The sequence below is a fragment of the Macaca fascicularis genome, chromosome X (assembly GCF_037993035.2).
Source record: "Macaca fascicularis isolate 582-1 chromosome X, T2T-MFA8v1.1".
Lineage (NCBI taxonomy): Eukaryota > Metazoa > Chordata > Mammalia > Primates > Cercopithecidae > Macaca > Macaca fascicularis.
This window is the reverse complement of record NC_088395.1, coordinates 43900008-43927870: the sequence shown is the minus strand read 5'-3', so window position 1 is coordinate 43927870 and position 27863 is coordinate 43900008. Positions and strand designations below refer to the sequence as shown.

General features: G+C 39.7%; 1 protein-coding gene across 3 annotated transcripts in view; it reads left to right on the top strand.

Annotated features, from left to right (window-relative positions):
- The window catches only part of MAOB (monoamine oxidase B), a 124844-nt gene that overhangs the window by 20544 nt on the left and 76437 nt on the right, over positions 1-27863 (top strand). For 2 of the 3 annotated variants that reach the window (XM_005593344.5, XM_045383827.3), the window contains one exon: positions 25671-25765. In XM_005593344.5, coding sequence (XP_005593401.3) covers positions 25671-25765 — 95 coding nt within the window. Of the gene's footprint in view, positions 1-11171; positions 11272-13786; positions 13951-25670; positions 25766-27863 lie in introns of all 3 variants that reach the window. The other variant, XM_045383826.3, reaches the window with a different exon arrangement.

Genomic DNA, 27863 nt, shown 5'->3' with positions numbered 1-27863 from the left:
ATTGGCTTTGAATTTGGGTCAGTTAAGAAAGACCAGGAATTGGGGAAGCATGAGATAACAGATGCACATAGTAAGACATAGCACTAAGAATACACACGGAGAACCCCACAAATACAATACAGGGTAAAGGAAATAAAGACTCATAAAATCAAACATAAATCCAGAGGGACAAAGAAGCACAGAAGAACATAACATCACTGCATAATATTCTGGATTTAGAATTTTGTCACTAAAGACATAGAAAATGTAATTTTGCAACTGTGGGTGTAAGGGGTGACATTGCTATTTTGAGTTGACAAAGGATTTACTTCTTTGTTCAGGAGGAATTTGTAAGGGAGCACAGGTTTCTCAGGTCTGGATTATACCTCCCTTCAGCATGATGGAATTGACCATTCCTGTTACAAGAGGCTTTACCTTTCAACTTGGGTTGCTGACTCATTTGACAATTTTGGACTATGCCCAAAGCTTGAGAATACAGAGAGTTTGTTCAAAGTACTTAAAAATAGACACACACACACACACACACACACACACACGTTTCAGCTGGAGCATAATGCTAAAATACATTTAAAATGTAAGAAATTTCTGTAAGTAGCTAGTACAGCATTGAACAGGTATCTTTCTTTTCAATAATCTAACAGTGCAGGCCTAGAATTTAAATACACCAGAGGAAATAATAATTAACAAAGCCCTTAAAATAATTCTTTAAAATTTCAGGTACTTACATGACATTCAGCAAGGGAAGCATTTTAGTTTTCCAACAAGTGCCCAAAATGGTGTTACTGATGAAAAGAAACTGTAGACTTTAGACATGAGGCAGATAAGTGATGGAGCTGCCATTATGCTATTGATATTTGGGGGTCTGTTTTGAATCCTTGTCCGGGTGAAAAACTACCCTTCTGCTCTGGTACTTTACATTTTTTCCTTGACAAAATTTTGTATTAAATTTATAGTTACAGAAACATTTGGAACAGAAAACTTAGGACTAAAAGTTTTAGAGGACACCTGTGATCAAACGGTCACCTTGACATTAAAATACGTTTTTGATATGTCAGATTTTGAGTAGAAATGCATTCTGGTGGACCCACTAGAGTAAGTTCTTTGCAAAATGAATTGCTCTTCATCCTTCTGAGGTGAATTAATTGACTTGTCTGAATTCTTTCCTGCCAGCAACAAATATTTGTTGAGGATGGCTACATGCCAGATATTCTCCCGGGTGCTAGGGATAAAGCAGGAAATAACACACGCAAGATCTCTGCTTTCACAGAGCTTATTGTCTAGTTGGTGGGGGAGGGGGGCGGTCACATAATAAATTACCAAAAGGACCAAAAAAATAAATACTTAGCTCCCTACAAAGTACTGCTAGTGATAAGTTAATTGATGAAAAGTAAAATAGGGAGGGGCGGAGCAAGATGGCCGAATAGGAACAGCTCCAGTCTCCAACACCCAGCGCGAGAGACACAGAAGACCGGTGATTTCTGCATTTTCAACTGAGATGCAAACGACTCTGTCTGACAGCTTTGAAGAGAGCAGTGGATCTCCCAACACGGAGGTTGAGATCTGAGAAGGGACAGACTCCCTGCTCAAGTGGGTCCCTGACCCCTGAGTAGCCTAACTGGGAGACATCCCCCACCAGGGGCAGTCTGACACCCTACACCTCACAGGGTGGAGTACACCCCTGAGAGGAAGCTTCCAAAGCAAGAATCAGACAGGTACACTCGCTGTTCAGAAATATTCTATCTTCTGCAGCCTCTGCTGCTGATACCCAGGCAAACAGGGTCTGGAGTGGACCTCAAGCAATCTCCAACAGACCTACAGCTGAGGGTCCTGACTGTTAGAAGGAAAACTATCAAACAGGAAGGACATCTACACCAAAACCCCATCAGTACATCACCATCATCAAAGACCAGAGGCAGATAAAACCACAAAGATGGGGAAAAAGCAGGGCAGAAAAGCTGGAAATTCAAAAAATAAGAGGGCATCTCCCCCGGCAAAGGAGCGCAGCTCATCGCCAGCAACGGATCAAAGCTGGACGGAGAATGACTTTGACGAGATGAGAGAAGAAGGCTTCAGTCCATCAAATTTCTCAGAGCTAAAGGAGGAATTAGGTACCCAGCGCAAAGAAACTAAAAATCTTGAAAAAAAAGTGGAAGAATTGATGGCTAGAGTAATTAATGCAGAGAAGGTCATAAACGAAATGAAAGAGATGAAAACCATGACACGAGAAATACATGACAAATGCACAAGCTTTAGTAACCGACTCGATCAACTGGAAGAAAGAGTATCAGCGACTGAGGATGAAATGAATGAAAGGAAGTGAGAAGAGAAACCAACAGAAAAAAGAAGAAAAAGAAATGAACAAAGCCTGCAAGAAGTATGGGATTATGTAAAAAGACCAAATCTACGTCTGATTGGGGTGCCTGAAAGTGAGGGGGAAAATGGAACCAAGTTGGAAAACACTCTTCAGGATATCATCCAGGAGAACTTCCCCAACCTAGTAGGGCAGGCCAACATTCAAATCCAGGAAATACAGAGAATGCCACAAAGATACTCCTCGAGAAGAGCAACTCCAAGACACATAATTGCCAGATTCACCAAAGTTGAAATGAAGGAAAAAATCTTAAGGGCAGCCAGAGAGAAAGGTCGGGTTACCCACAAAGGGAAGCCCATCAGACTAACAGCAGATCTCTTGGCAGAAACTCTACAAGCCAGAAGAGAGTGGGGGCCAATATTCAACATTCTTAAAGAAAAGAATTTTAAACCCAGAATTTCATATCCAGCCAAACTAAGTTTCATAAGTGAAGGAGAAATAAAATCCTTTACAGATAAGCAAATGCTTAGAGATTTTGTCACCACTAGGCCTGCCTTACAAGAGACCCTGAAGGAAGCACTAAACATGGAAAGGAACAACCGGTACCAGCCATTGCAAAAACATGCCAACATGTAAAGACCATCGAGGCTAGGAAGAAACTGTATCAACTAACGAGCAAAATAACCAGTTAATATCATAATGGCAGGATCAAGTTCACACATAACAATATTAACCTTAAATGTAAATGGACTAAATGCTCCAATTAAAAGACACAGACTGGCAAACTGGATAAAGAGACAAGACCCATCAGTCTGCTGTATTCAGGAGACCCATCTCACACACAGAGACATACATAGGCTCAAAATAAAGGGATGGAGGAAGGTTTACCAAGCAAATGGAGAACAAAAAAAAAGCGGGGGTTGCAATCCTAGTCTCTGATAAAACAGACTTTAAACCATCAAAGATCAAAAGAGACAAAGAAGGCCATTACATAATGGTAAAGGGATCAATTCAACAGGAAGAGCTAACTATCCTAAATATATATGCACCCAATACAGGAGCACCCAGATTCATAAAGCAAGTCCTTAGAGACTTACAAAGAGACTTAGACTCCCATACAATAATAATGGGAGACTTCAACACTCCACTGTCAACATTAGACAGATCAACGAGACAGAAAGTTAACAAGGATATCCAGGAATTGAACTCATCTCTGCAGCAAGCAGACCTAGTAGACATCTATAGAACTCTCCACCCCAAATCAACAGAATATACATTCTTCTCAGCACCACATCGTACTTACTCCAAAATTGACCACGTAATTGGAAGTAAAGCACTCCTCAGCAAATGTACAAGAACAGAAATTATAACAAACTGTCTCTCAGACCACAGTGCAATCAAACTAGAACTCAGGACTACGAAACTCAATCAAAACCGCTCAACTACATGGAAACTGAACAACCTGCTCCTGAATGACTACTGGGTACATAACGAAATGAAGGCAGAAATAAAGATGTTCTTTGAAACCAATGAGAACAAAGATACAACATACCAGAATCTCTGGGACACATTTAAAGCAGTGTGTAGAGGGAAATTTATAGCACTAAATGCCCACAAGAGAAAGCAGGAAAGATCTAAAATTGACACTCTAACATTGCAATTAAAAGAACTAGAGAAGCTAGAGCAAACACATTCGAAAGCTAGCAGAAGGCAAGAAATAACTAAGATCAGAGCAGAACTGAAGGAGATAGAGACACAAAAAACCCTCCAAAAAATCAATGAATCCAGGAGTTGGTTTTTTGAAAAGATCAACAAAATTGACAGACCACTAGCAAGACTAATAAAGAAGAAAAGAGAGAAGAATCAAATTGATGCAATTAAAAATGATAAAGGGGATATCACCACCGACCCCACAGAAATACAAACTACCATCAGAGAATACTATAAACAGCTCTACGCAAATAAACTGGAAAATCTAGAAGAAATGGATAAATTCCTGGACACTTACACTCTTCCAAGACTAAACCAGGAAGAAGTTGAATCCCTGAATAGACCAATAGCAGGCTCTGAAATTGAGGCAATAATTAATAGCCTACCAACCAAAAAAAGTCCAGGACCAGATGGATTCACAGCTGAATTCTACCAGAGGTACAAGGAGGAGTTGGTACCATTCCTTCTGAAACTATTCCAATCAATAGAAAAAGAGGGAATCCTCCCTAACTCATTTTATGAGGCCAACATCATCCTGATACCAAAGCCTGGCAGAGACACAACAAAAAAAGAGAATTTTAGACCAATATCCCTGATGAACATCGATGCAAAAATCCTCAATAAAATACTGGCAAACCGGATTCAGCAACACATCAAAAAGCTTATCCACCATGATCAAGTGGGCTTCATCCCTGGGATGCAAGGCTGGTTCAACATTCGCAAATCAATAAACATAATCCAGCATATAAACAGAACCAAAGACAAGAACCACATGATTATCTCAATAGATGCAGAAAAGGCTTTTGACAAAATTCAACAGCCCTTCATGCTAAAAACGCTCAATAAATTCGGTATTGATGGAACGTACCTCAAAATAATAAGAGCTATTTATGACAAACCCACAGCCAATATCATACTGAATGGGCAAAAACTGGAAAAATTCCCTTTAAAAACTGGCACAAGACAGGGATGCCCTCTGTCACCACTCCTATTCAACATAGTGTTGGAAGTTCTGGCTAGGGCAATTAGGCAAGAGAAAGAAATCAAGGGTATTCAGTTAGGAAAAGAAGAAGTCAAATTGTCCCTGTTTGCAGATGACATGATTGTATATTTAGAAAACCCCATTGTCTCAGCCCAAAATCTCCTTAAGCTGATAAGCAACTTCAGCAAAGTCTCAGGATACAAAATTAATGTGCAAAAATCACAAGCATTCTTATACACCAGTAACAGACAAACAGAGAGCCAAATCAGGAATGAACTTCCATTCACAATTGCTTCAAAGAGAATAAAATACCTAGGAATCCAACTTACAAGGGATGTAAAGGACCTCTTCAAGGAGAACTACAAACCACTGCTCAGTGAAATAAAAGAGGACACAAACAAATGGAAGAACATACCATGCTCATGGATAGGAAGAATCAATATCGTGAAAATGGCCATACTGCCCAAGGTAATTTATAGATTCAATGCCATCCCCATCAAGCTACCAATGTGTTTCTTCACAGAATTGGAAAAAACTGCTTTAAAGTTCATATGGAACCAAAAAAGAGCCCGCATCTCCAAGACAATCCTAAGTCAAAAGAACAAAGCTGGAGGCATCACGCTACCTGACTTCAAACTATACTACAAGGCTACAGTAACCAAAACAGCATGGTACTGGTACCAAAACAGAGATATAGACCAATGGAACAGAACAGAGTCCTCAGAAATAATACCACACATCTACAGCCATCTGATCTTTGACAAACCTGAGAGAAACAAGAAATGGGGAAAGGATTCCCTATTTAATAAATGGTGCTGGGAAAATTGGCTAGCCATAAGTAGAAAGCTGAAACTGGATCCTTTCCTTACTCCTTATACGAAAATTAATTCAAGATGGATTAGAGACTTAAATGTTAGACCTAATACCATAAAAATCCTAGAGGAAAACCTAGGTAGTACCATTCAGGACATAGGCATGGGCAAAGACTTCATGTCTAAAACACCAAAAGCAACAGCAGCAAAAGCCAAAATTGACAAATGGGATCTAATTAAACTAAAGAGCTTCTGCACAGCAAAAGAAACTACCATCAGAGTGAACAGGCAACCTACAGAATGGGAGAAAATTTTTGCAATCTACTCATCTGACAAAGGGCTAATATCCAGAACCTACAAAGAACTCAAACAAATTTACAAGAAAAAAACAAACAACCCCATCAAAAAGTGGGCAAAGGATATGAACAGACATTTCTCAAAAGAAGACATTCATACAGCCAACAGACACATGAAAAAATGCTCATCATCACTGGCCATCAGAGAAATGCAAATCAAAACCACAATGAGATACCATCTCACACCAGTTAGAATGGCGATCATTAAAAAGTCAGGAAACAACAGGTGTTGGAGAGGATGTGGAGAAATAGGAACACTTTTACACTGTTGGTGGGATTGTAAACTAGTTCAACCATTATGGAAAACAGTATGGCGATTCCTCAAGGATCTAGAACTAGATGTACCATATGACCCAGCCATCCCATTACTGGGTATATACCCAAAGGATTATAAATTATGCTGCTATAAAGACACATGCACACGTATGTTTATTGCAGCACTATTCACAATAGCAAAGACTTGGAATCAACCCAAATGTCCATCAGTGACAGATTGGATTAAGAAAATGTGGCACATATACACCATGGAATACTATGCAGCCATAAAAAAGGATGAGTTTGTGTCCTTTGTAGGGACATGGATGCAGCTGGAAACCATCATTCTTAGCAAACTATCACAAGAACAGAAAACCAAACACCGCATGTTCTCACTCATAGGTGGGAACTGAACAATGAGATCACTTGGACTCAGGAAGGGGAACATCACACACCGGGGCCTATCATGGGGAGGGGGGAGGGGGGAGGGATTGCATTGGGAGTTATACCTGATGTAAATGACGAGTTGATGGGTGCAGCACAGCAACATGGCACAAGTATACATATGTAACAAACCTGCACGTTATGCACATGTACCCTACAACTTAAAGTATAATAATAATAAATAAATTTAAAAAAAAAAGAAAAGTAAAATAGGATGCAGTAATGGGGCAGAGTCAGGGAATGCCTCTTCCTTAGAGAGAACATTCAAACTAAGATCTGTGATCCTGAATATGTACCTGTCAGGGAGGTGAGCATTACAGGATGTGGAAACAGTTACTACAAATCCCCGAAGGCGGGAACAACCTTCCATTTTCAAGGAACAGAAAGAAAAACAATGTGGCTGTAGTAGAATGAGTGAGGGGTGGTAGGAAAGACAACTAAGCAAGGGTGAGGTCATATAGGGGCCCTGTAAGTTAAGTTACAGGGTGAGACTCCTGTTTGAAATGGAAGTCCTTAGAAGATTTGAAATACAGAAGTGTCATCAGTTGAATTTTGTTTTGAAAGATACCCTGAGATGTGTAATTTAAAATCTTAGAAAGGCAAGAGTTGAAGGAGTTGCAGGCTTTTGCAATAGTCCCAAAGAGAGACGATATTGTCTTAGACCAAGGTGGTATTAGTAAGAGTGCTGAGAAATGGTTGTATTCAGGTGACGTTGACTTGCTGATGTATTGATTGGAGGCCAGAGTGGTCAGGAAGAAAAAGAAACAAGGACAATTCCTGGATTTTGGCCTGAACAACTGGGTGAATTGTGTTAACATTATTGAGGTGGAAATGACTAGAAAGGAACTGATTTGGGAGAGAAAACTTAAAAGCTCTGTTTGGGACATGTTATATTTGACATGTTTATTACATAAAGAAAGGCACAATTAAGTAGGCAATTTACATATCAAGTCTGAAGCTTCAAGGCTACGGAATTGGTTGAGATCACCTGTGAATGACTGAAGAAAGAAGAGGCTCAAAAATGGAGTCCTGGGACTCTCCAATGTTTAGAGGTTGGGAAGAGAAGAATCCAGCAAAGGCATTTAAGAAGGAGCAATGAGTTAGAGAAGAAACCCATGGAAGCCTGTGGCTCAGAAACAAAGGGAAGACAGTGAGTCAAGAAGGAAGGCATGACCAAATACTGCTAAGAGAACAAGTCATTTAAGGACAAAGGTGTGCCCACCAGATTTAGCAATATGAAAATCACTGACATCTTTGCCAAGAGCAGTCTCAGTGAAATAGTACAGATGAAAGTCTGACTGCAGTGAGTTGGGGAAATAGAGATGGGGAAATAGACGCAGTGTGTATAGATTATTCTTTGAAGAAGTGCTGTGAAGGGATTCAAAGGGAAAGGGAGGTATTTGACCACATATTTTTTGAAGATGGAAGATACCAGAACATGCTCATGTGCTCATAGTAATGATCCAGGACAGAAGAAGAAATTGATGATGCAGGAGAGAAAATATATGATTAGCGGATCGAGGCCCTGATGGGGATGGGATCTAAAAACTGTGGAGAGGATTGGCTTCCTTAAAGAAAGAACACTTCATTTAAGTCATAGGAGGTAAAGTTTCACATACAGGCACAGGTGAAGGTGTGTGTATAGGTGGGTTGACTATGAAAAGATGAACAAGTTCTTTCATTTTCTCCATAAAAATGAGGCATCATCATCAGCTGAAGAGGGATGGAGGTGGGATGGTGTCATGTAGGAAGTTTAAGAAGAAAAGATATAAAGCAGCCATTTTGTACAGTGGAAAATTAAAAACTATTGTTCAAAAATATGATTCATTTAATGGTAGGAAGGCATCTGTCAAATACAGTGGCCTTAATTTCAGAAAAGAGATGTTAAAGTATTCTTTCTGATGATGATTAAGCAAAAGATACTGCTTGGATTGCTCCAGGTTTATAATAAAAATGTTATCGACAGAAAAAATTGCTTTATGTCTTCTCTGCTATGGTTGATGGACATTCATCCAATCCATGACACAAATTATCCATTTGTTTTGCTCTAGGTTAAAAAGAGAGTGGTTTTAGACTCAGTAATTTTGTGTGTGTGTGTGTGTGTGTGTGTGTGTGTGATGCATAGTTTGAAGGAATATTGAAAGCTAGATGGTTATACCAATATTGTAAGACTTGATCTATAGATAAATCATCTATATTGGATCCAAGGATGATGAGAGATGCTGTAAAAAGTTCCAAGTTGTCAATAATCATTTGTAGGCAGATAAATGTGCAGGAAAAGTAGAGGAATCATTAATTTCCAGGCCCAGCCTGCTCATCACCAGACAGCAGCAGCAAGTCCAATATATGCAAGTAATTCTACACATATAATCTTAGTATCAACTCTGTCTGGAAGGTATTGTCCCCATTTTATACATTGGAATTAGGAGAAGAAATTACTTGCCCAAGATTCCACAGTGCCTCAGAGACAGAATGGTGTTAGAACCTAAGTCTTCCAATTTCAAACCAAATACTTTCTAAGATGTTGGACTCATTCATTAATTGAACAAATATTTGTTGGGTATTTGCCATGTTACAGGCACTGTGCTGAGTTCCTTGTGTATGTTACCTCATTTTTTTCACAGTTACTTTACGAGATAGGAGTAAACATTTTTACTTTTTTACAGATCAGGAATTTGAGATTAAAGAAGGAACAAGTTTTATCACTCAGTCCGTGGCAGACCCAGAATATGAAAGATGCCTAATTTTTGCACAGATGTTAAAATTTCTTTTTCAAAGTCGTATGAAGCCAATTTAACATAAGGAATTAATTAAAACAATTCGATTGGCAAGAGTTGGGACCTACCACTCAGCATGATATCTCGATATTCTGACTAAAACACCTGGATTTGTTTTTGATTTGGGGCGACTGAGCAGATGTCCTAAAGTGAATGGGGAAAATAGCTCTCAGCCACAGGCTGTAATAATTTGCCCAACCAGCAATAGATATTTTGTTTTACTCTAAATCTTTGCACTACTGGTAATTTCTGTATGCCAGGTCTTCTTCTGATGCTTGACCCTGACAACTGCATTCAGGGCGTCTCGCTGAGATCTAGAATGATTCTTTTTTTAAGTATAAATTATCTCGAAGGGATTGAATCTAATAAAGGTATAAGTAATTCCATCTGCGTTCCATTTGAGGCCTTGTCTTCACAAACATTGCCAGCTTGTTTTGGCTTTTGTTAAATCGTTTCATCAAACCACGAGCTGGGTTTTGGCCAAACATGGAAAGGTTTCAACCTATCTCCAATCTGTTGGTATGAAATAACAGGAAAAGCCTCTTTCCAAAAATAATTTGAGTGAAAAGTTAAAAATTATGGAGCTCCCCAAAAGATTCTTGTGGATTTAGATGCAAACTCTGCCTCAGTCTGCCTTCTCCTAGCCAGCCATGGTATCCTCCTTCTTATTATGGGTGGTCCAATAAGGGATAAAGTATTTACTGCTGTGGAAAATCCACACTAGGGAGTCCTAACACACCCTGGGGCCTGATTAGGGCAAATTCTCTAGAAGAGGTGACACTTGAACTGGTTTTGGGGGACGAGGTGGAATTACATGAAATCTCAGCAGAATAAATGCCTGGAAACACTAAACAGTGCAGAGTATGAAAAGAGCCACAATGGGGGGAAAGGAGTTCAGTGTTGCCAGAGTGTAGGATGTGGAGCAGAAGGAAAAGAGGCTAGACAGATTGGCAGAGGGCAGGTCTTGCTAGATATTGCAGGGTATCATGGGTAAGATGGGATACGGAACCTGAAAGACTGAAGCATGAAGCCCAGGATTTAGGTTTGAGCTCCTAGCCCAATGACTGGGTCCAAGTAATAAGGCAGAAGGAAACCTGGGAAAATCAGTAGGATTTGATCATGTATTGGTTCAGGTTTGTCAGTGACCCCTACTTTGTAAATATGCTTCACATACAGGAAGGAGGAATTTCCTCAGTGGGTTGACAGAAAGCCCTGTTGGGGAACAGGAAGAGCCTCCATCTTTGGAGCCATGCAAGCAGCTGACTTGAATCTGTGAGGGCTCAGGAAAATGGTGTCTGGCCTTTGCTGAAGCCACATTCCTATTAATGGAATGAGGCCTAGATGGTAGCTTAGATCAGAGGTTCTAAATTGGTAGCCCATGGACCAAATCTCTCACAAGTTGGGGCTGGCTCGCCAGTGTTTTAAAATTTGATTTTAGTGATTTTATTCAGCTCTCCAAAGCCCTTGCTCTTGGCTATTGTTTTACACTTGCCTATCTCACACTTTACCTACTACTCTACTCAGTTCCCTGGGACTTTTGGGTTTCCAAGTCCTAACTTGGAATGAAAAATGAAGACGAAATCTTGCCAGAACCTCAATATCTCTGACTCCGAGACAAGTCCAGGTAACGTAACTTCCAGAGGCTAGCACTTGGGAAGTGGGAGGTGGGAGTTGTTTTCAGAGCAGCAAGAAATGGGGGAGGAAATTCTTTGCAGCCATATTGGCAGGATCTTTCCTTTTCTCAGGAAGGCAGAGGCCAGGGTGGGATGGACTGCAGGACTCCAGGAAAGTGCTTTTGGAATGTTAGCCTTGCTGCAAGATTTAATTTTATGTGGAGATGATCACAGAATAGGTAGTTAGTGGCCGAGTGCGGTGGCTCATGCCTGTCATCCCAGCACTTTGGGAGGTCGAAGTGGGCGGATCACCTGAGGTCGGGAGTTCAAGACCAGCCTGACAAACATGAAGAAACCCCGTCTCTACTGAAAATACAAAATTAGCTGGGCAAGGTGGCACATGCCTGTAATCCCAGCTACTCAGGAGGCTGAGACAGGAGAAAGGCTTGAACCCAGGAGGCGGAGGTTGCGGTGAGCCAAGATCGCGCCATTGCACTCCAGCCTGGGCAACAAGAGCAAAACTCCATTTAAAAAATACACACACACACACACACACACACACATGAATAGGTAGTTTGTGTTGAGGGGCCAGAGGAGGCTTTCTAGTCAATGGTGTTTGTGATGAGATGCTGGCGGTGTAGAAAGGCCCTGGATCCAATGCTTTTATCTTAAATGAAAAAAAAAAAAATCTAAATTGTAGTTAAATGGAACAAGAGAAAATAATGTGAAAGTACAGTTGACCCTTGAACAATACAAGCTTGAACTGCATGGGTCCACTTATATGTGGATTTTCTCTGTCTCTGTCACCCTTGGGGCAGCAGGACCAGCTCCTCCTCTTCTTCCTCCTCCCCAACCTATTCAACATGAAGACAACAATGATGAAACCCTGTTTGATGATCCACTTCCACTTAATGAATAGTAAATGTATTTTATCTTCCCTATGATTTCCTTAGTAACATTTTCTTTTCTCTAGCTTACTTTAAGAATGCAGTATATAATATATATGTCATACAAAGTATGTGTTAATGGACTGTTTATGTGTCAGTAAGGCTAACAGTAGGCTATCAGTAATTGAGTTTTGGGAGAGCCAAAAGTTATACATGGATTTTTGACTGTACAGGTGGTTGGTGTCCTAACCCTTGTGTTGTTCAAGTGTCAACTATAAATATAAGCAGAAGGTAAAATCTACTATAATTGAATTTTTAAAACACTAGGATTTCAGCAGGGTCTTTTGTAAGAATTAAAATAGTTGAGGGGCCAGGTGTGGTGGCTCCCGCCTATAATCCCAGCACTTTGGGAGGCCAAGGCAGGCAGATCGCCAGAGGTCAGGAGTTTGAGATCAGCCTGACCAACATGGCAAAACACCATCTCTACTAAAAATACAAAAATTAGCCGGGCGTGGTGGCGTGTCCCTGTAATCTCCGCTACTCAGGAGGCTGAGGCAGGAGAATCGCTTGAACCCAGGAGACGGAGATTGCAGTGAGCTGAGAAGGTGTCACTGCACTCGAGCCTGGGAGACAGGGCAAGACTCCATTCTCCAAAGGAAAAAAAAGAAAAAGTTCAACGCTGTTTAAAATATCGTGAAGAGTTTTGTTTTTCCGTTTTGTTTTATATTTATTTTTTATTTTTGCCTTTTCAAGGGCAAATTCCTGAATACTGGGTGGAGCTGCTGTTTCTCCATGGTGATGGAAGATATGTTTTGTCTCTTTAGATTTAGGCTGCTGCCAGAGACACCGACTGTAGACTAAAGCAGGGAGAATTAGCTCCAAAGCACTGGGACAGAGGCCATCTGCTTGTGAAAGCAGCTTCTAAGAAAACACACCTGTTCCCCTACCCCTTCCTGCTCCTTCCCACAAGCCACTTGCCTTAATGGTGTTTGCCAAGAGAGCCATACCTTTGCCTCTTTTCATTGCATTTGTTTATCTGTTTCAAATTCTGTATGCAAGGCCCATTCTAATTGAGTCACTAAAATAAAATTCTCTAGGATGCTAGTTGTTGTGTTATGACTTCCAATAATCCTTGTTTTTGTTCTCTAACTACAGTTAGGGATTGTAATACCTTTATGTTGTCTTCCTATTTTAGCAGGAAGGGTGCCACTCAATCCCCAGCGACAGATGAAGAAGCAGTTGTAGCTTGTGCATTGCTGTTTCAATGATAACTTTAGCCCTGGATAATGCCCCTGGTTATGTATGTTGCTCACAGCTTCAGTGCGCGCGCGCACACACACACACACACACACACACACATACTTACATGCTAGACACTGAGCATGAGTCTGTGCCCTCCTATGTGAGTCAGAGTCTATATACTGTTAGGGTGGTCCTGTACAGTTTTAATATGAGTCTTTCGGGTTAGGCTTTAAAAAAAGAAGAAGAATCTGCTTGGCTTGTGATTATTGAAGCCAATGTTTTTAATGCCAGAACTGATTCTTCTACTGCTTGTGACTTCTGTTTGAAAGTTGCTGTTAAGGTCTTAAGGAAAGGATTTTCCCACACACATGTTTCTGAATAACCTATTCTGGTCAAGTTCACAGTCTTGACCTGCCACCATCTTTCATCTTACCTGGTCTGGGTGCCCAGAGACCTAGAGCATCTGAGCTGGCAGGATGGAACTTCTTGTGCCTGGGCGTGTCAAAACCTTTCCTTGGCACTGAGAAAGACAATGAGGCTCTGAAGGCAGAAAATTTCTTGGTGAGTTGAATAGTTATATAATTGTCGTTGACAATCATTGAATTTTAAAGTAGAGTTTAATGAGAGATTTAAACATTGTACACTTTTAAAATGCTATAGAATTCGTATGAAGCATAGAATTTGTATAACCTTGGCAATGGCTAATTTTTTGATGGGAAGTTCAGGAAGCTTTATTTCTTACTTAAGTTCTAGATTATTCACATCCCCTCATTATTATTTACTGCTCTGTGTTGAATGGAGAAAGGCCTCTCCTTTATTGTGTTGCTTACAGCTCCAAAGCTGGAACTCAGATTTTTTTTTTATTTAATTTTACTTTAAGTTCTGGGATACATGTGCAGAACATGCAGGTTTGTTACATAGGTATACCTGTGCCATGGTGGCTTGCTGCACCTATCAACCCGTCATCTAGGTTTTAAGCCCCGCATGCATTAGGTATTTGTCCTAATGCTCTCCCTTCCCTTTCTGCCCACCCCCTGACAGGCCCTGGTGTGTGATGTTTCCCTCCTTGTGTCCATGTGTTCTCATTGTTCAACTCCCACTTACCAATGAGAACATGCGGTGTTTGTTTTCCTGTTCCTGTGTTAGTTTGCTGAGAATGATGGCTTCCAGCTTCATCCGTGTCCCTGCAAAGGACATTAACTCATTCTTTTTTATGGCTGCATAGTATTCCATGGTGTATATGTGCCACATGTTCTTTATCCAGTCTATCATTGATGGACATTTGGGTTAGAACTCAGATTATTAAGCTTTGTCACTATGAGGCTCACCCAACTGCTTACTTAACATCTGTTTGGGCTAATGCCCCATTCCCCAGTTCCAACAGGTCACTCGAAATAGTGCTTCTTCTAGGAACTCCCTCTCTGCTCTCTTACCCTCTCCCAACTTCTCAGCACTACTGACAACATAAGAAAAGCCAGTCTGGAGTGGCTACCCAGGGTTTTCATCACCATGTTATCCCCAAATGGATTTAATTAACAGTGAAGTTAGTAAAGTTAGTACGGAAGATAACATTTCCTGTGTATATTAGTTGCCTAGGGCTGCTGTGACAAAATTCTACACCCTGGGTGGCTTATGACAACAGAAATGTATTGTCATATGGTTCTGGAGGCTGGAAGCCCAAGATCAAAGTGTTTGCAGAGTTGGTTCCTTCTGGAGGCTGCGAGGGAGAATCTGTGCCATGCCTCTCCCTCAGTGTCTGGTGGTTTGCTGGCGATCTTTAGTGTTCCTTGGCTTAAAGAGGCATCACTCCATCTCTGCCTTCATCTTTGCATGGAGTTCTCTCTATGTGCATGTCTCTGTTTCCAAAGTTCCTCCTTTTACAAGGACACCAGTGAGATTGGTTTAGGGCCCACAGTACTGACCTCATTTTAACTTGATTACCTCTGTAAAGACTATCTCCATATAAGGTCGCATTCTGAGGTTCTAAGGGGTTGGAACTTCAACATATGAATTTTGAGGTGTACTCAATTCAATTCACAACACTATGCTACCCAAATTTACTTATCTGGCCATCCTCCAGCTCCTCAGAGGTGGCAGCAAACTTTCCCTTCCTCCTTGCTCTAGCTGAGGACATCGCCCCCAGGCCCATCTTTGGTGTACCTTTGCCTGGGTGATCCTGTCAGACTGCATGGCCAGGAAAAAAAGGGAACTTTCCCTGTCCTTTTCCTTCTCTTCCTTCTCCTTCCTTCCTTCCTTTCTCTCTCTCTCTCTCCTTCCTTCCTTCCTTCCTTTCTTTCTCTCTCTCCTTCCTTCCTTCTTTCCTTCTTTTCTCCTTCCTTTCTTCCTTCCTTCTTTCCTTCTTTTCTCCTTCCTTCCTTCCTTCCTTCCTCCTTTCCTTCCTTTCCTTCCTTCCCTTCCTTCCCTTCCTTCCCTTCCTTCCTTCCTTCCTTCCTTCCTTCCTTCCTTCCTTCCTTCCTTCCTTCCTTCCTTCCTTCCTTCCTCTTTCTTTCTCTCTCTCTCTCTCTCTTTCTCTCTTTCTCTCTTTCCCTTTCTCTCTTTCTCTCTTTCTCTCTCTCTCTTTCTTTCTCTTTCTTTCTCTTTCTTTCTCTTTCTTTCTCTTTCTCTTTCTTTCTCTTTCTTTCCTTTCTTTCTTTCTTTCTTTCTTTCTTTCTTTCTTTCTTTCTTTCTTTCTTTCTTTCTTTCTTTCTTTCTTTCTTTCTTTCTTTCTTTCTTTCTTTCTTTCTTTCTTTCTTTCTTTTTTCTTTCTTTCTTTCTTTCTCTCTCAGAGTCTTGCTCTGTCACCCAGGCTGGAATGCAGTGGCACCATCTCGGCTCACTGCAGCCTCCGCCTCCCGGGTTCACGCCATTCTCCTGCTTCAGCCTGCCGAGCAGCTGGGACCACAGGCGCCTGCCACCATGCCCGGCTAATTTTTTGTACTTTTAGTAGAGACGGAGTTTCACCGTGTTAGCCAGGATGGTCTCAATCTCCTGACCTCGTGATCCGCCCGCCTCGGCCTCCCAAAGTGCTGGGATTACAGGCGTGAGTCACTGCGCCCAGACCATCATTTTCTACTTTTTTGTAACTTGGCTGTACCAAATGTACTTGTGACCTCCCCAGGCAGCTCCTTTTCCAAATACCTGTAGTTACCCTCTTCCCTGCCTTCATGGTGCCTTTTCTGTTAGACTTTGTTCTTTTCTAGAGGCACATCATGTTTTGGACATCAGTCTAAGGAACCCACCATCAGGTTTAGCCACATTGACCAAATTGACCAGTTGCTTTAGGTATGTTTTTCAAAAAATATAAGAACTTTCTGCCCTCAAGAGAATCACTTTTATCCTCTGTTGCCCAATAAGTTATTAAAGACTAAGAAATTATATAAATAGTATATAGTATCTTTATGGAATTATGTGATACATTAACTTGAGGCTCTGAACAAGTCCAGCAGAAAAGAAACCAGTTTAACTTTTTTCCAGAAATTTCTTATTATGAAATTTTTCAAAGAATTGTACAGTCAACACTCATATACCAACCAACTAGACTCCACAATTAATGTTTTTGCTATATTTGCTTTATTCCAGTATATCCAACTATTTATCCCTCTCTCCATCTATCAATCCCTTTTGATTTTTGATGCACTTCAAAGTAAGTCACAGACATCATGACATTTCATCCCTAATTATCTTAGCACATCTATCCCTAAACAGCTTTGTTTAAATCAGCATTTCCTTATCATATATGAACACAAAAATCACATATTTTCATTCACATCTATCGATGACACCCAAATTTTAAGCTCCACAGGGCAGACTTTGGGCTAGATGCTTTGGGGTCATAAAGATACTACCTCTGTAATGAAATCTCAGCTTTATGACATTGCCACCCTGTCTCATTTAGGTTGATCACAGACTGGAAGTGGCCTAATTTAATCACCTTATTTTATGGATGGGGGAAGTGAGTCCCAGAAAGGTGAGGACTCTTGTCTGAAGTTATGCAGCCAGGAGGTGGCCTTTTGGGCATACAGCTTTTTCTACTGAAGGGCAAAGTTCTGCCTTCTTCTTGACCAGGTGGTGTTTTCATTTGGTTCTGGTCCTTGCACACTGCTGACTCCTTTGGTCTTTGTTTCACAGGTTCGTGTCTGGGCAGGCTCACTAGGCTCCTAGAAGATGGAAGCAGGGCCAGCCTTTGGCATCACTGAATGACTCCTTTGTAATTTTATTTCTTCCAATCACTGATTACCTCACATCCAGATTTCTTTTCTTTGGTAACTCCCACATTTTGTCCTCTTTTTCTAGATCTCCTAATCTATCTTCTCCTTTTTGGTGAAAGGGGATGTTTTCCTGGAGAGGTAGTCAACACACTCTATAGCAGACCTCTAACCCTCTTCATGACATTTGTAACACCTATCACAGAATGGGATCTAGGGAGGGGGTGACCCAAAGCAGAAATGGTAGCTCTCCAGTTTTATATTCTTCCTTAAAGATGTTTGTGATTCTAAACATTGTGTTGGTAATCCGTAGGAGGGCTACTATCATAGCAGTGAAATATTTCATCTTCAGATCCCCATCAAAGAAATGATCATGGCATTTTAGAATAACTGAGGGAGTACAATTGCTTAAGGAAATGGATACCCCATTTACCTCAATGTGATTATTACACATTGTATGCCTGTGTCAGAATATTTCATGTACCCCATAAATATATCCACCTACCATGTACGCATAAAAATTAAAAATAAAAAAGGAAATGATCATGGCATCACATAATTATCTTCTATACTTAAAAAAACAATTTTCTTGAAAGAGTGTATGTTTATTTATTTCATACACACTTCCTCTAATTCCCAGAAGGATTTGAGGCAGGGAAATTAAAAGTTTAGTTTTATTGAACAGTTTTTATAATGAATAATATAACACACAAACCCGAGAAAGACAAAGCTGTAATTTCTGTGTTTGATTCTTTTATTCATGGGAGACTATGTTGAGGTAAAGCAAAAACAAATTTTGTCTACCACGATTACAATACATAAAAGATAGTCAACGCCTTTCAAACAACAAAGGGTAGAGACAAAAGCTTGGTTATTAAACAAGACTCATTATGATTGCTGACATTTTAGAAAATGCAATCATTTGCATATAAAGTGTGATGAAGAGACAATTTTTATGGTTTTAGACATATTCTGAAAGACCTTGGAAGGCAATCTCATTCTAGTATCTCAAAGCAGCTGCATCTGGAGAAAGGTTTCTATGGCAACTTATGAACGCTTGATGTTTTTTATCTTTTTCAAGAGCATAAATCATCCCACAGCCTGAGGCTTCAGTAAAGGTCTCCATTATTTTACAAGCTATTGCCATTTGTTTTTATGTTATATATTTTGATTGTCCTAGAGGAAACAGAGCAAAGGTTACCATGTTTCCAAGAAGGCTTGCAGTCTATTTTTTTGTTTTCATTTTGGGTGACAAGACGTGAATAACATCATCTTAAACATTGCTTCTCAATGATCAAAATGATGGTACACATTGCAATATTTGGTTTATGTCATGTGTTGTTTAGATTTTCCCCAAAATTGTGACTGGTGCATTTTCAGGAAGAGAAGCCAGTTTGAACTTAAGGAGGAGGAACTGTTTGGCCAAAACACCCCCTAATATGTAGTTCAGTGGGGCTGCCCTGGAGAATGCTGCATTGTTCCACATGCCTGCAAATATTCCTCTAATGATATAGTCCCAAGGCTTTGGACATTGATAGACTCCAACATACTCTTTCCAAGAAAGTTAATTTAAAAATTCTGATTTTAAAACTCTGCATGTTTCAAGAATTTTGTTTTAGCAACATGGATCTCTGTATGTTATAGGAGGTAATAAGGCTGAGGCAACACACGTTAGGACACAGAAACAGAACCAGGTTTCAGACCTAGCTCTGCCATTGCTAGCCGTATAGCTGTGAGCAAGCCCTTGAATCTCTCCGAACCTCCTTTTACTAATCCGCAAAATAGGAGTAACGATGCCAGACTCACGGCATTATTGTTAAGGATTGAATGTGTGTGAGTGCTGGAAACTGTGCAATGCTGTACAAATGTAAGGTGGTAATTATTATTGGCTGGCTGTCTTTCTTTCCCTTTGAAAAAGTCAAAAGTTTATGTTACCATTTCTGGATGACCAGAGGAAATCAGTTTCAGTATGTCTTAAGTATTTTAGTTTCTCATACTGTATTTAAAATATTTTACTTATGCAGACATTGATCACTACAGCCATTTATTTATTTATTGACTCAGTAATCAAATGTCATCTCTGTAGAAAGGTTTTAAATAAATTCATTCTACAAACATGTAAGTGCCAACCATGTTCTAGAATTGAGGAGACAAAAATAGACAATTAAATTCTTATTGTTCAGGAAATAAAAGTTTTATGAGCTTCAAGGCCACAGCATAAGCTGTTCAGGTGGTGCCCTGCCCAAGGGCATTTGGCTGATGAAGTGGAAGGGGGGTGTAATGCAGCCCCCCACTCTGCCAGCCAAGCCATTTGCATGCACCTTGTGAGCCGCATTCGCCTGAAGGAAGGACATGTTTTGGAAATTTACTAGCCACGAGTGTGTGCCTTCTTGCAATTTACACAAAGGCATGAGTGAATGCGCTAGCAGTGGCCCTGATGCTTGTATGATCTGTGACGTTAAAGAGAAGATTTGCAGTGTTTCACTGTGAAGTCGTGCTTGTTATCTGGAGTCAGGTTGCCTGAATTTGAATACTGGCTCTGCTACTTGCTAGCTGTGTGACCCTTGTGCACATTACTTGGCCTCTCTATGCTTCATTTTCTATATCTGCCTGCCTCATAGTTATTGGGAGGATAAATAATTTCTTAAAACACTTAGAATAGCGGCTGGCACACAGTCAATGCTCAAAACATTAGCTGTTTTCAGTGATGGCTTTACTGTTCAGGGTTTCCTTGCTACTCTGTGTTGAAAAGTTCAACAATTAACATCTAAATTCTACCTACAAAAACCACTTTTATGAATTTGATGTCAAATTGGAGATATTTATCTCCTTACCTCAGACCTTTTTGTGTGTGTTTGTGTCAAATAACTAGAAAGCATTCTCTTCAGAGAAATCAAAGAATTCCAGTTATGTGATCAGAAGGTGACTTGGTGGTTTTTAAAATTTTCTCATAAAACCATTGCTTTGTCAGAGTGATAGAGGTGATGAGGGATGTTTGCATATTCTTGGTTTTTATAATCCCAGCACTTTGAGAGGCCGAGGCAGGCAGATCACCTGAGGTCAGGTGTTCGAGACCAGGCTGGCCAACATGGTGAAACTCCATCTCTACAAAACTCCATCTCATCTTTTTTTGTACAAAAAAGTACAAAAATTAGCAGGGCGTGGTGGTGCTTGCATGTAATCCCAGCTACTTGGGGAGGCTGAGGCAGGAGAATCACTTGAACTCAGGAGGCAGAGGTTGCAGTGAGCTGAGATTGTGCCACTGCACTCCAGCCTGGGTGACAGAGTGAGACTTCGTCTCAACAAAACAAAAACAAACAAACAAACACGACAACAACAACAGGAAAAAAAAATCCCAAGGGAATGCCTATATAGTTTACCAGGATTACAATAGGGATTCTTTGAAGTATAGTGAATTTCATTGTCACTTTTGGTTCACGTGATTCCGTCTCTCTCTTTTCATAACTTTAAACTGTGAAAGAGTTCTTATGTAGTGTTTTCAAGACTATTAACTTTGCATTTTAATTTTTTAAAAAAGTTTTGTTAAATATCAAAGTTTGATATGAAGAGTGTGAAACAGATTGACAAAGCCAAGCATGAGGCAGGTGGCGATTTTGATTTTATCCTTCCCTTTGCATTCTGGCTCCTCTAACTGCCCTTAAGACACTGTAAAAAGGGCACTTGTGTGTTACCGCCACTGTGTATTTCCCAGTCTCCTACAGCATCTAACTTGGGCCATTTTCCTTGGCAAAAAACTAAAAGTGCAGAATGCTAATCATGTTGCACATCACTGATTTCTAAGTATTTAAAATAATTTGGGTGTCTACTTGTAATTGAGATTGTCGTCACTTTTACGAAAACTTCTCCAAGTAAACTTCTCAGAAGAGAGATGCAATATTTGTATAATTTCATAATATTAAATATTAGTCTACCATTATTTGTGTGTGCTGTGCTATGATTATTCATCCAAGGGCCTGTCATGGGGACGTAGGGACTGCTTCTGAAAGTGCCAAATTACCATTTGTTTGTGAGACTATAATTGATACTGCATGTTACAAGTGTCATTAGGTTTTTAAAAAGATGAAGTGATGATAAGCTTGCTCCTAAATTGTTTGCAAAGGTTAAATATCTGTGAGAAAAGCTGGTATTTAAGATTCTTATATTTAGTCAGCAGAATGTTTTAAGACACTGTATATCAATCAGCGTATATGTAGAGTTACTGTGTTTTTAATTTTTTCTTTTTTGTCCAAGGGTAGTGGTTAAGAGTTCAGGTTTCGGGTTGAACTCTGACTCTGCCACTTACTAATTGTGTAACCTACAGTTAAGTCACTGAATGTCTCTAAGCTGCCATTTTTTTCTTTTTAAAATGAGGATAATAATATTCCTCAGCATTGTGGTAAGGATCAGTTGAGCTTTTTGTGTAAAGCGCTTCACACAGACCAAAGTACTTCATGCATTATGATGGTGGCTGTTATTACTGTGGGTATTTTATTTATTTATTTTTTTTTTTTGAGACAGAGTCTCGCTCTGTCACCCAGGCTGGAGTGCAATGGCATGGTCTCAGCTCACTGCAACCTCCGCCTCCCAGATTCAAGTAATTCTCCCTTCCTCAGTCTACCGAGTAGTTGGGATTACAGGCGCCTGCCACCACACCTGGGTAATTTTCGTATTTTTAGTAGAGACGGGGTTTCCCCATGTTGGCCAGGCTGGTCTTAAACTCCTGACCACAGGTGATCTGCCTGCCTCGGCCTCCCAAAGTGCTGATTACAGGCTTGAGTCACCGTGCCTGGCCGGTATTTTCATTTTTAACAAACAAATTGTTACTTGCATTTTATGAGGAGATTATTGCATAAATGTTTAAATAGTGGTGATTACATTGTCTAATGTTTTTAGGGCAAATGTATTTCTGCTAATGTATCATTTTTTTTGCAATAATATTGCACTTGAAAATTTCCATACTTCCCAGAGGATATATCATCTCTCATATTTTTGTTTCTATGGCAAAATGTGTTAAAAGTTCCAAACAACCAACATAGAAAAGAACTCTTGGGAAATAACTGTCTTGTAAGTGAGGGACGCTCTGTAGAGTTAATTGTCCTTGAGCAATCAAATCATTAGTCCTTTTATCATTCATCATTGAGGGAGGCTTTTGAGCTACCTCTTCTAGACAATCTTAATCACCTCTTGACCAGTCTCCAACTCAGTTTCCTATGTACCCTAACCTTCTAAATTGCAGTGACTTCCCTAAGCCACTGATATTTGGACCAATTTTTTTTTTCAGATCAATTTCTGTCAGTTGATTTCCAAAAAGCCTCTTGACTACCCCCTATGAACATTAGTGAGCTAAATTGTAAGTTATTTCCAGCAACACATTTTTGTGTTGCCTTTTTTAAAGATATTTTTGTAATTTTCTATTTATAGTTGTTTAAGGTACATGAGCATAGAGAGCTCTGTTCAATGATTTGATAAGCCCTTTATTTGTTTTAATAACTGTTCATATTTAGCATCTGATATTATTGGGTAAATACATTTACTAAAAGACAGTACCTTTTGTGGAATACAAAATGCTTAGTGTATACAAGTGACGTTGTATTTCCTTCTGAACCCTTTTGTTTAAGCCTCAGCATGCTCAAGCGGTTTATCTCAATTCAGTGATAACAGCTGTTGCTATGACTGCATGTTATTTCATTTGTTGAACTGATGCTTGATGAGAAAAATGTCATTGTATTGTTTGTAATTTTGAATTTAAATAGAAGTGGTTTTTTTTTCCTTATGGAGGTAAAATTAGGAAATTGGGGTTGTAAATCCTGTGCCCTGTATTCCTAAATCAGGGTTGTGCAATGCTTGTGTACACTGCACGGGGTTCATGGGCTTTGGAACTGTTACCCCATCAGCAACTGGAAGCATTGGCTCTGCCCCCAGTGACAGGGATGGGAAGATGGATTAACTCAAATAATGAAATGTCAAATCAGCCTCTCTAAAAAATGAGAATTCCTCCTTTAAGATCACTGATAGACGGTGACTGAAGCATTGGCTTTTCATTATGGTTTTTAATGTGGGCTCATATTTTATGTTATATGGATTCTTATAAACCACAACATACAGGTGTGTCTTAAAAACAAGTTGATCCAAAAAAGTGAGAAATATCTTTTGAAGTGTAGTTTCTCCCTGTAGCAAAAGTTGGAAGATGCCATCAATGAAGAGGATGGCCATGGGGGTCCGGGGAAGACAATGTTGTATAATGGCTGTGAATACAGATGCTGCAGTTAAACTGACTTTGTCACCTACTCCTTATGCGACCTTGGACATCTCTTTGGACTTGGATTTTCTTGGCCGTAAAATGGGAATGTCAACAGTACTTATCTCATGGGGTTGTAGAAGTTCATTGAATTAATTTATTAAAACAGAACCCAATATAATATGACTATTAGCTATTTTATAGGAATCTTTTTAATTTTGCAGTAGTGGAGTCTAAAAGGCACAGAACTATTATTTTTGAAAGGCAAGATAGAAGCAGTTTTATTTATGTTGTAAGGCACAAGAGCATCTTGGCATGGCCTTAATATTTGGTCTCATAAAGCAAATGAGTAAGGTAATTGGAACTGAGCACATTCAGCCCACTCGTCATGGGAAGAGCACCAGGTTTCTGTTCTCTGAGAAAACTTGCTAAATTCTGTAAGAGTGCTTTGTAAAAAATACAGTATTTTAAGAGCTTTGAGGTCAAAAACTACATCCAGAATGGATTAGTACCCCAAACTTTATACATGTACTCCACGCTATGCTCTGTCCTTTGTCAAAACGTATTGAACTCTGCATTAATGGATGTATCAGTCAGGGTTCTCCAGAAAGACAGAACCAACAGGATACATGGAAGAATACATTTACTGGGGAAATTGGCTCCCACCATCACAGAGGTAGAGGAGCCCCATGATAGCTGACTGCGAGCTGGAACATGGGAGAAGCTTTCTTGGTCTGGAAGCCTCAGAACCAGGGACGCTAATGGTGCAACTCCCAGTCCGAGTCCAAAAGCCCAAGAGCCCCCTAGAGGTCACTGGTGCAAGTCTCAGAGTCCAAAACCCGGAGTCTGATGTCCAAAGGCAGGAGGAGAACAAGCATCCCGCTCCGGAAGGGAGAATGAGGGCAGAGAGAGAGAGAGTCCCCTCTTCTTTCACCTGTTTGTCCCAGCAGAGACCCAGCTGATTAGATTGGATGGGGCCCACCCACATTGAGAGCCCGTTTTCCTCTCCCAGTCTGCCGACTCCCATGCCAGTTTCTTCTGGAAACACCCTCACAGGGACACCCAAAAACAATGCTTTGCCTGCCATCTAGATATCCCACAATCCAGTCAAGTTGACACTTAAAATTAACCATCACAGTGGGTAAAGTTTATTGCATGTACATTTACCTCAGTAAAGCTGTGGGTTTTTTTTAAGAGCTAAATTCGTGGTGGTGAGAATGTAATAGGCATTCACTAAGTATTTTTGACTAAATTAATAGTTAAATTAGTCATGAATGGAATTATTTCATTCTACAGTGATGGATCACATCAGGAAATCAAGATGCACAAGGGGTCGAATTTTATGTCCTTGATTTTGAAACTTTACGTCAACTTCTAAAAGTCCAACTTTAATAGTAAATCCCAGTTCCTGGCACATGCTTTGAAGGCCCACTGTCCCTCAGTTTACCGGTTTTTCATATTTACCCTGAGAATGAAGTCAGTGACTGGACTTGGTCCTGTGTCTGTGACTCATATATTTCTCTTGAGCATGGCCTTGTGTTCTCATTTATATTATCAGACATGCAATTTAGACATTAAAATAGACATTTTGATATAGTGACAGAGGATGTGTTTAAGATTTGAGAAATTTACCAAAAAATGAAATCCCTTTTGTTGTTTCCAGAAACATCAGACTCTGGGCCTCTATTGACAAACCGTATCCACTTGTAAGTTGAATGTAACAATAGGTTGTGTACTTGAGCCAGCACGGACTTTTCTCATTGACTGTTAGCATGAGGAGCTTGTCTGGCATCCTTGTAAAATATTTGATCCTGATGTCTTACTGTCTTTTCTCCCAGGTATGGCAGCAGCCAAACTTCTGCATGACTCTGGACTGAATGTGGTTGTTCTGGAAGCCCGGGACCGTGTGGGAGGCAGGACTTACACTCTTAGGGTAAGGCATTAAGAATTCGGTGGACAAATATGGGACTGAAGTTGAGTTTGGGGCTTCATTTTTGGTTTTTCCCCAAAAAATCTTCAATTTCATTTGACTCTGAGAGGGTGATAATAACTCTGAAACATTCTTTACAGCCTCTCTCCCAGTTTGCCTTCCTTTCAATTCTTCTGTTCCTTTTTGTCTTTTTATCTCTTGATATTTGGCTTCATAGAGTTAGGATTAAGAGGGAAATGGGCAGATATGTGTGTTCCTCTCTCTCTCTCTCTCTCTCTGTGTGTGTGTGTGTGTATGTGTGTGTATGTGTGTGAAATAGGAAGAAAAATAACATAATTATTTGTACTTTCCACTCCTAACTTCAAGGCTTCCTTTACACCAACACAATCTTTCCAATCATACAAACTAAACTTTTTTGGAGAGATTTTCTCCCATTTTTAAATTTACTTTTCAAATTTTATTTTATTTTTAATTGACAAGTCATACTTGTATTACATTTATGGAGTACAATGTGATGTTTTCACCATATGTATACAATGTGGAGTGATTAAATCAAGCTAATTAACATATTCAGCGCCTCACTTTCTTGACATTTTTTGTGGTGATACATTTGAAATTTACTGTTTGTTATTTTGAAATATACAATACATTATTATTACTACAGTTACTGTGCAATGGATTTCAAAACTTATTCTTCCTGTCTAGCTAAAATTTTGTATCTTGGACCAGCAGCTCCTCATTCCCCCAGTTCTCACCCCCCAGCCCCTGATAATCTTCATTTTGCTCTCTACTTCTATGAATTCAACGTGTTTTAGATTCCACTTATAAGTCTTGCTGTGCCTGGCTTATTTTACTTAGCATAATGTCCTCCAAATTCATCCATGTTGTCCCAAATGACATTTCTTTCTTTTTAAAGGCTGAATAGTGTTCCATTGTGTGTATATACCATGTCTTCCTCATCCATTTATCCACTGACAACACTTAGGTTGATTTCATATCATGGCTACTGTAGATAATGCTGCAATGAACATGGGTGTGCAGATATCTCTTCGGCATATTGATTTCAATTCTTTTGGATATATTCCCAAAAATAGGATTGCTGAATTATACGGTAGTTCTATTTTTAGTTTTCTGAGGAACCTCCATACTGTTTTCTGTAATAACTGTACTGATTTACATTCCCACCAACAGTGTACAAGGGTTCCTTTTCTCTTCATCCTTGACAACACTGGTTATTTTTCATCTTTTTGATAAAAGCCATTTTAACAGGTGTGAGGTGATATCTCGTTTTGGTTTTAATTTGTATTTCCCTAATGATTAGTGGTACTGAACTTTATCCATGAACCTGTTGGCCATTTGCATGCCTTCTTTTAAGAAGTGTCTGTTCAGTTTCTTTGCCCATTTTTAAAAATTCTGGTTATTTGTCTCTTGCTATTGAGTTGTTTGAGTTTCTTATATAATTTGGATATCAACCTCTTATCAGATGTATGGCTTGCAAATATATTTTCACACTCTGTGGGTTGTCAGTTTATTTTATTAATTGTTCTTTTGCTGTGCGGGAGCTTTGTGGTTTGATGCAATTCCATTTGTCTGTTTTTGCTTTTTTTCCTGATCTTTCAGGGCCATATCCAAAAAATCATTTCCCTGACTAGTGTCATGGAGCTTTCCACTTGTTTTCTTCAAGTAATTTTGCAGTTTCAGGTCTTATGTTTAAGTCTTTAATCTATTTAGAGTTGATTATTTGTGTATGGTGTTTGTATATGATATAAGATAAGGGCCTATTTTTATTCTTCTGCATGTGGATAGCCAGTTTTTCCTGTACCATTTATTGAATAGACTGTCCTTTCCCCATTGTGTGTTCTTGGAATCTTCATCAAAACTCAATTGATTGTAAATGCGTGGGTTTATTTTTGAGCTTTCTATCCTGTTCTATTGGTTGGTGAGTCTGTTTTTATGCCAGTACCATACTGTTTTGATTAACATTGCTTCATAATATATTTTGAAGTTGGGTAATATAATGCCTTCACCTTTGTTCTTTTTGTTTAAGATTGTTTTGGCTATTTGTAGTCTTCTATAATTCCATATGAATTTAAGGATTGTT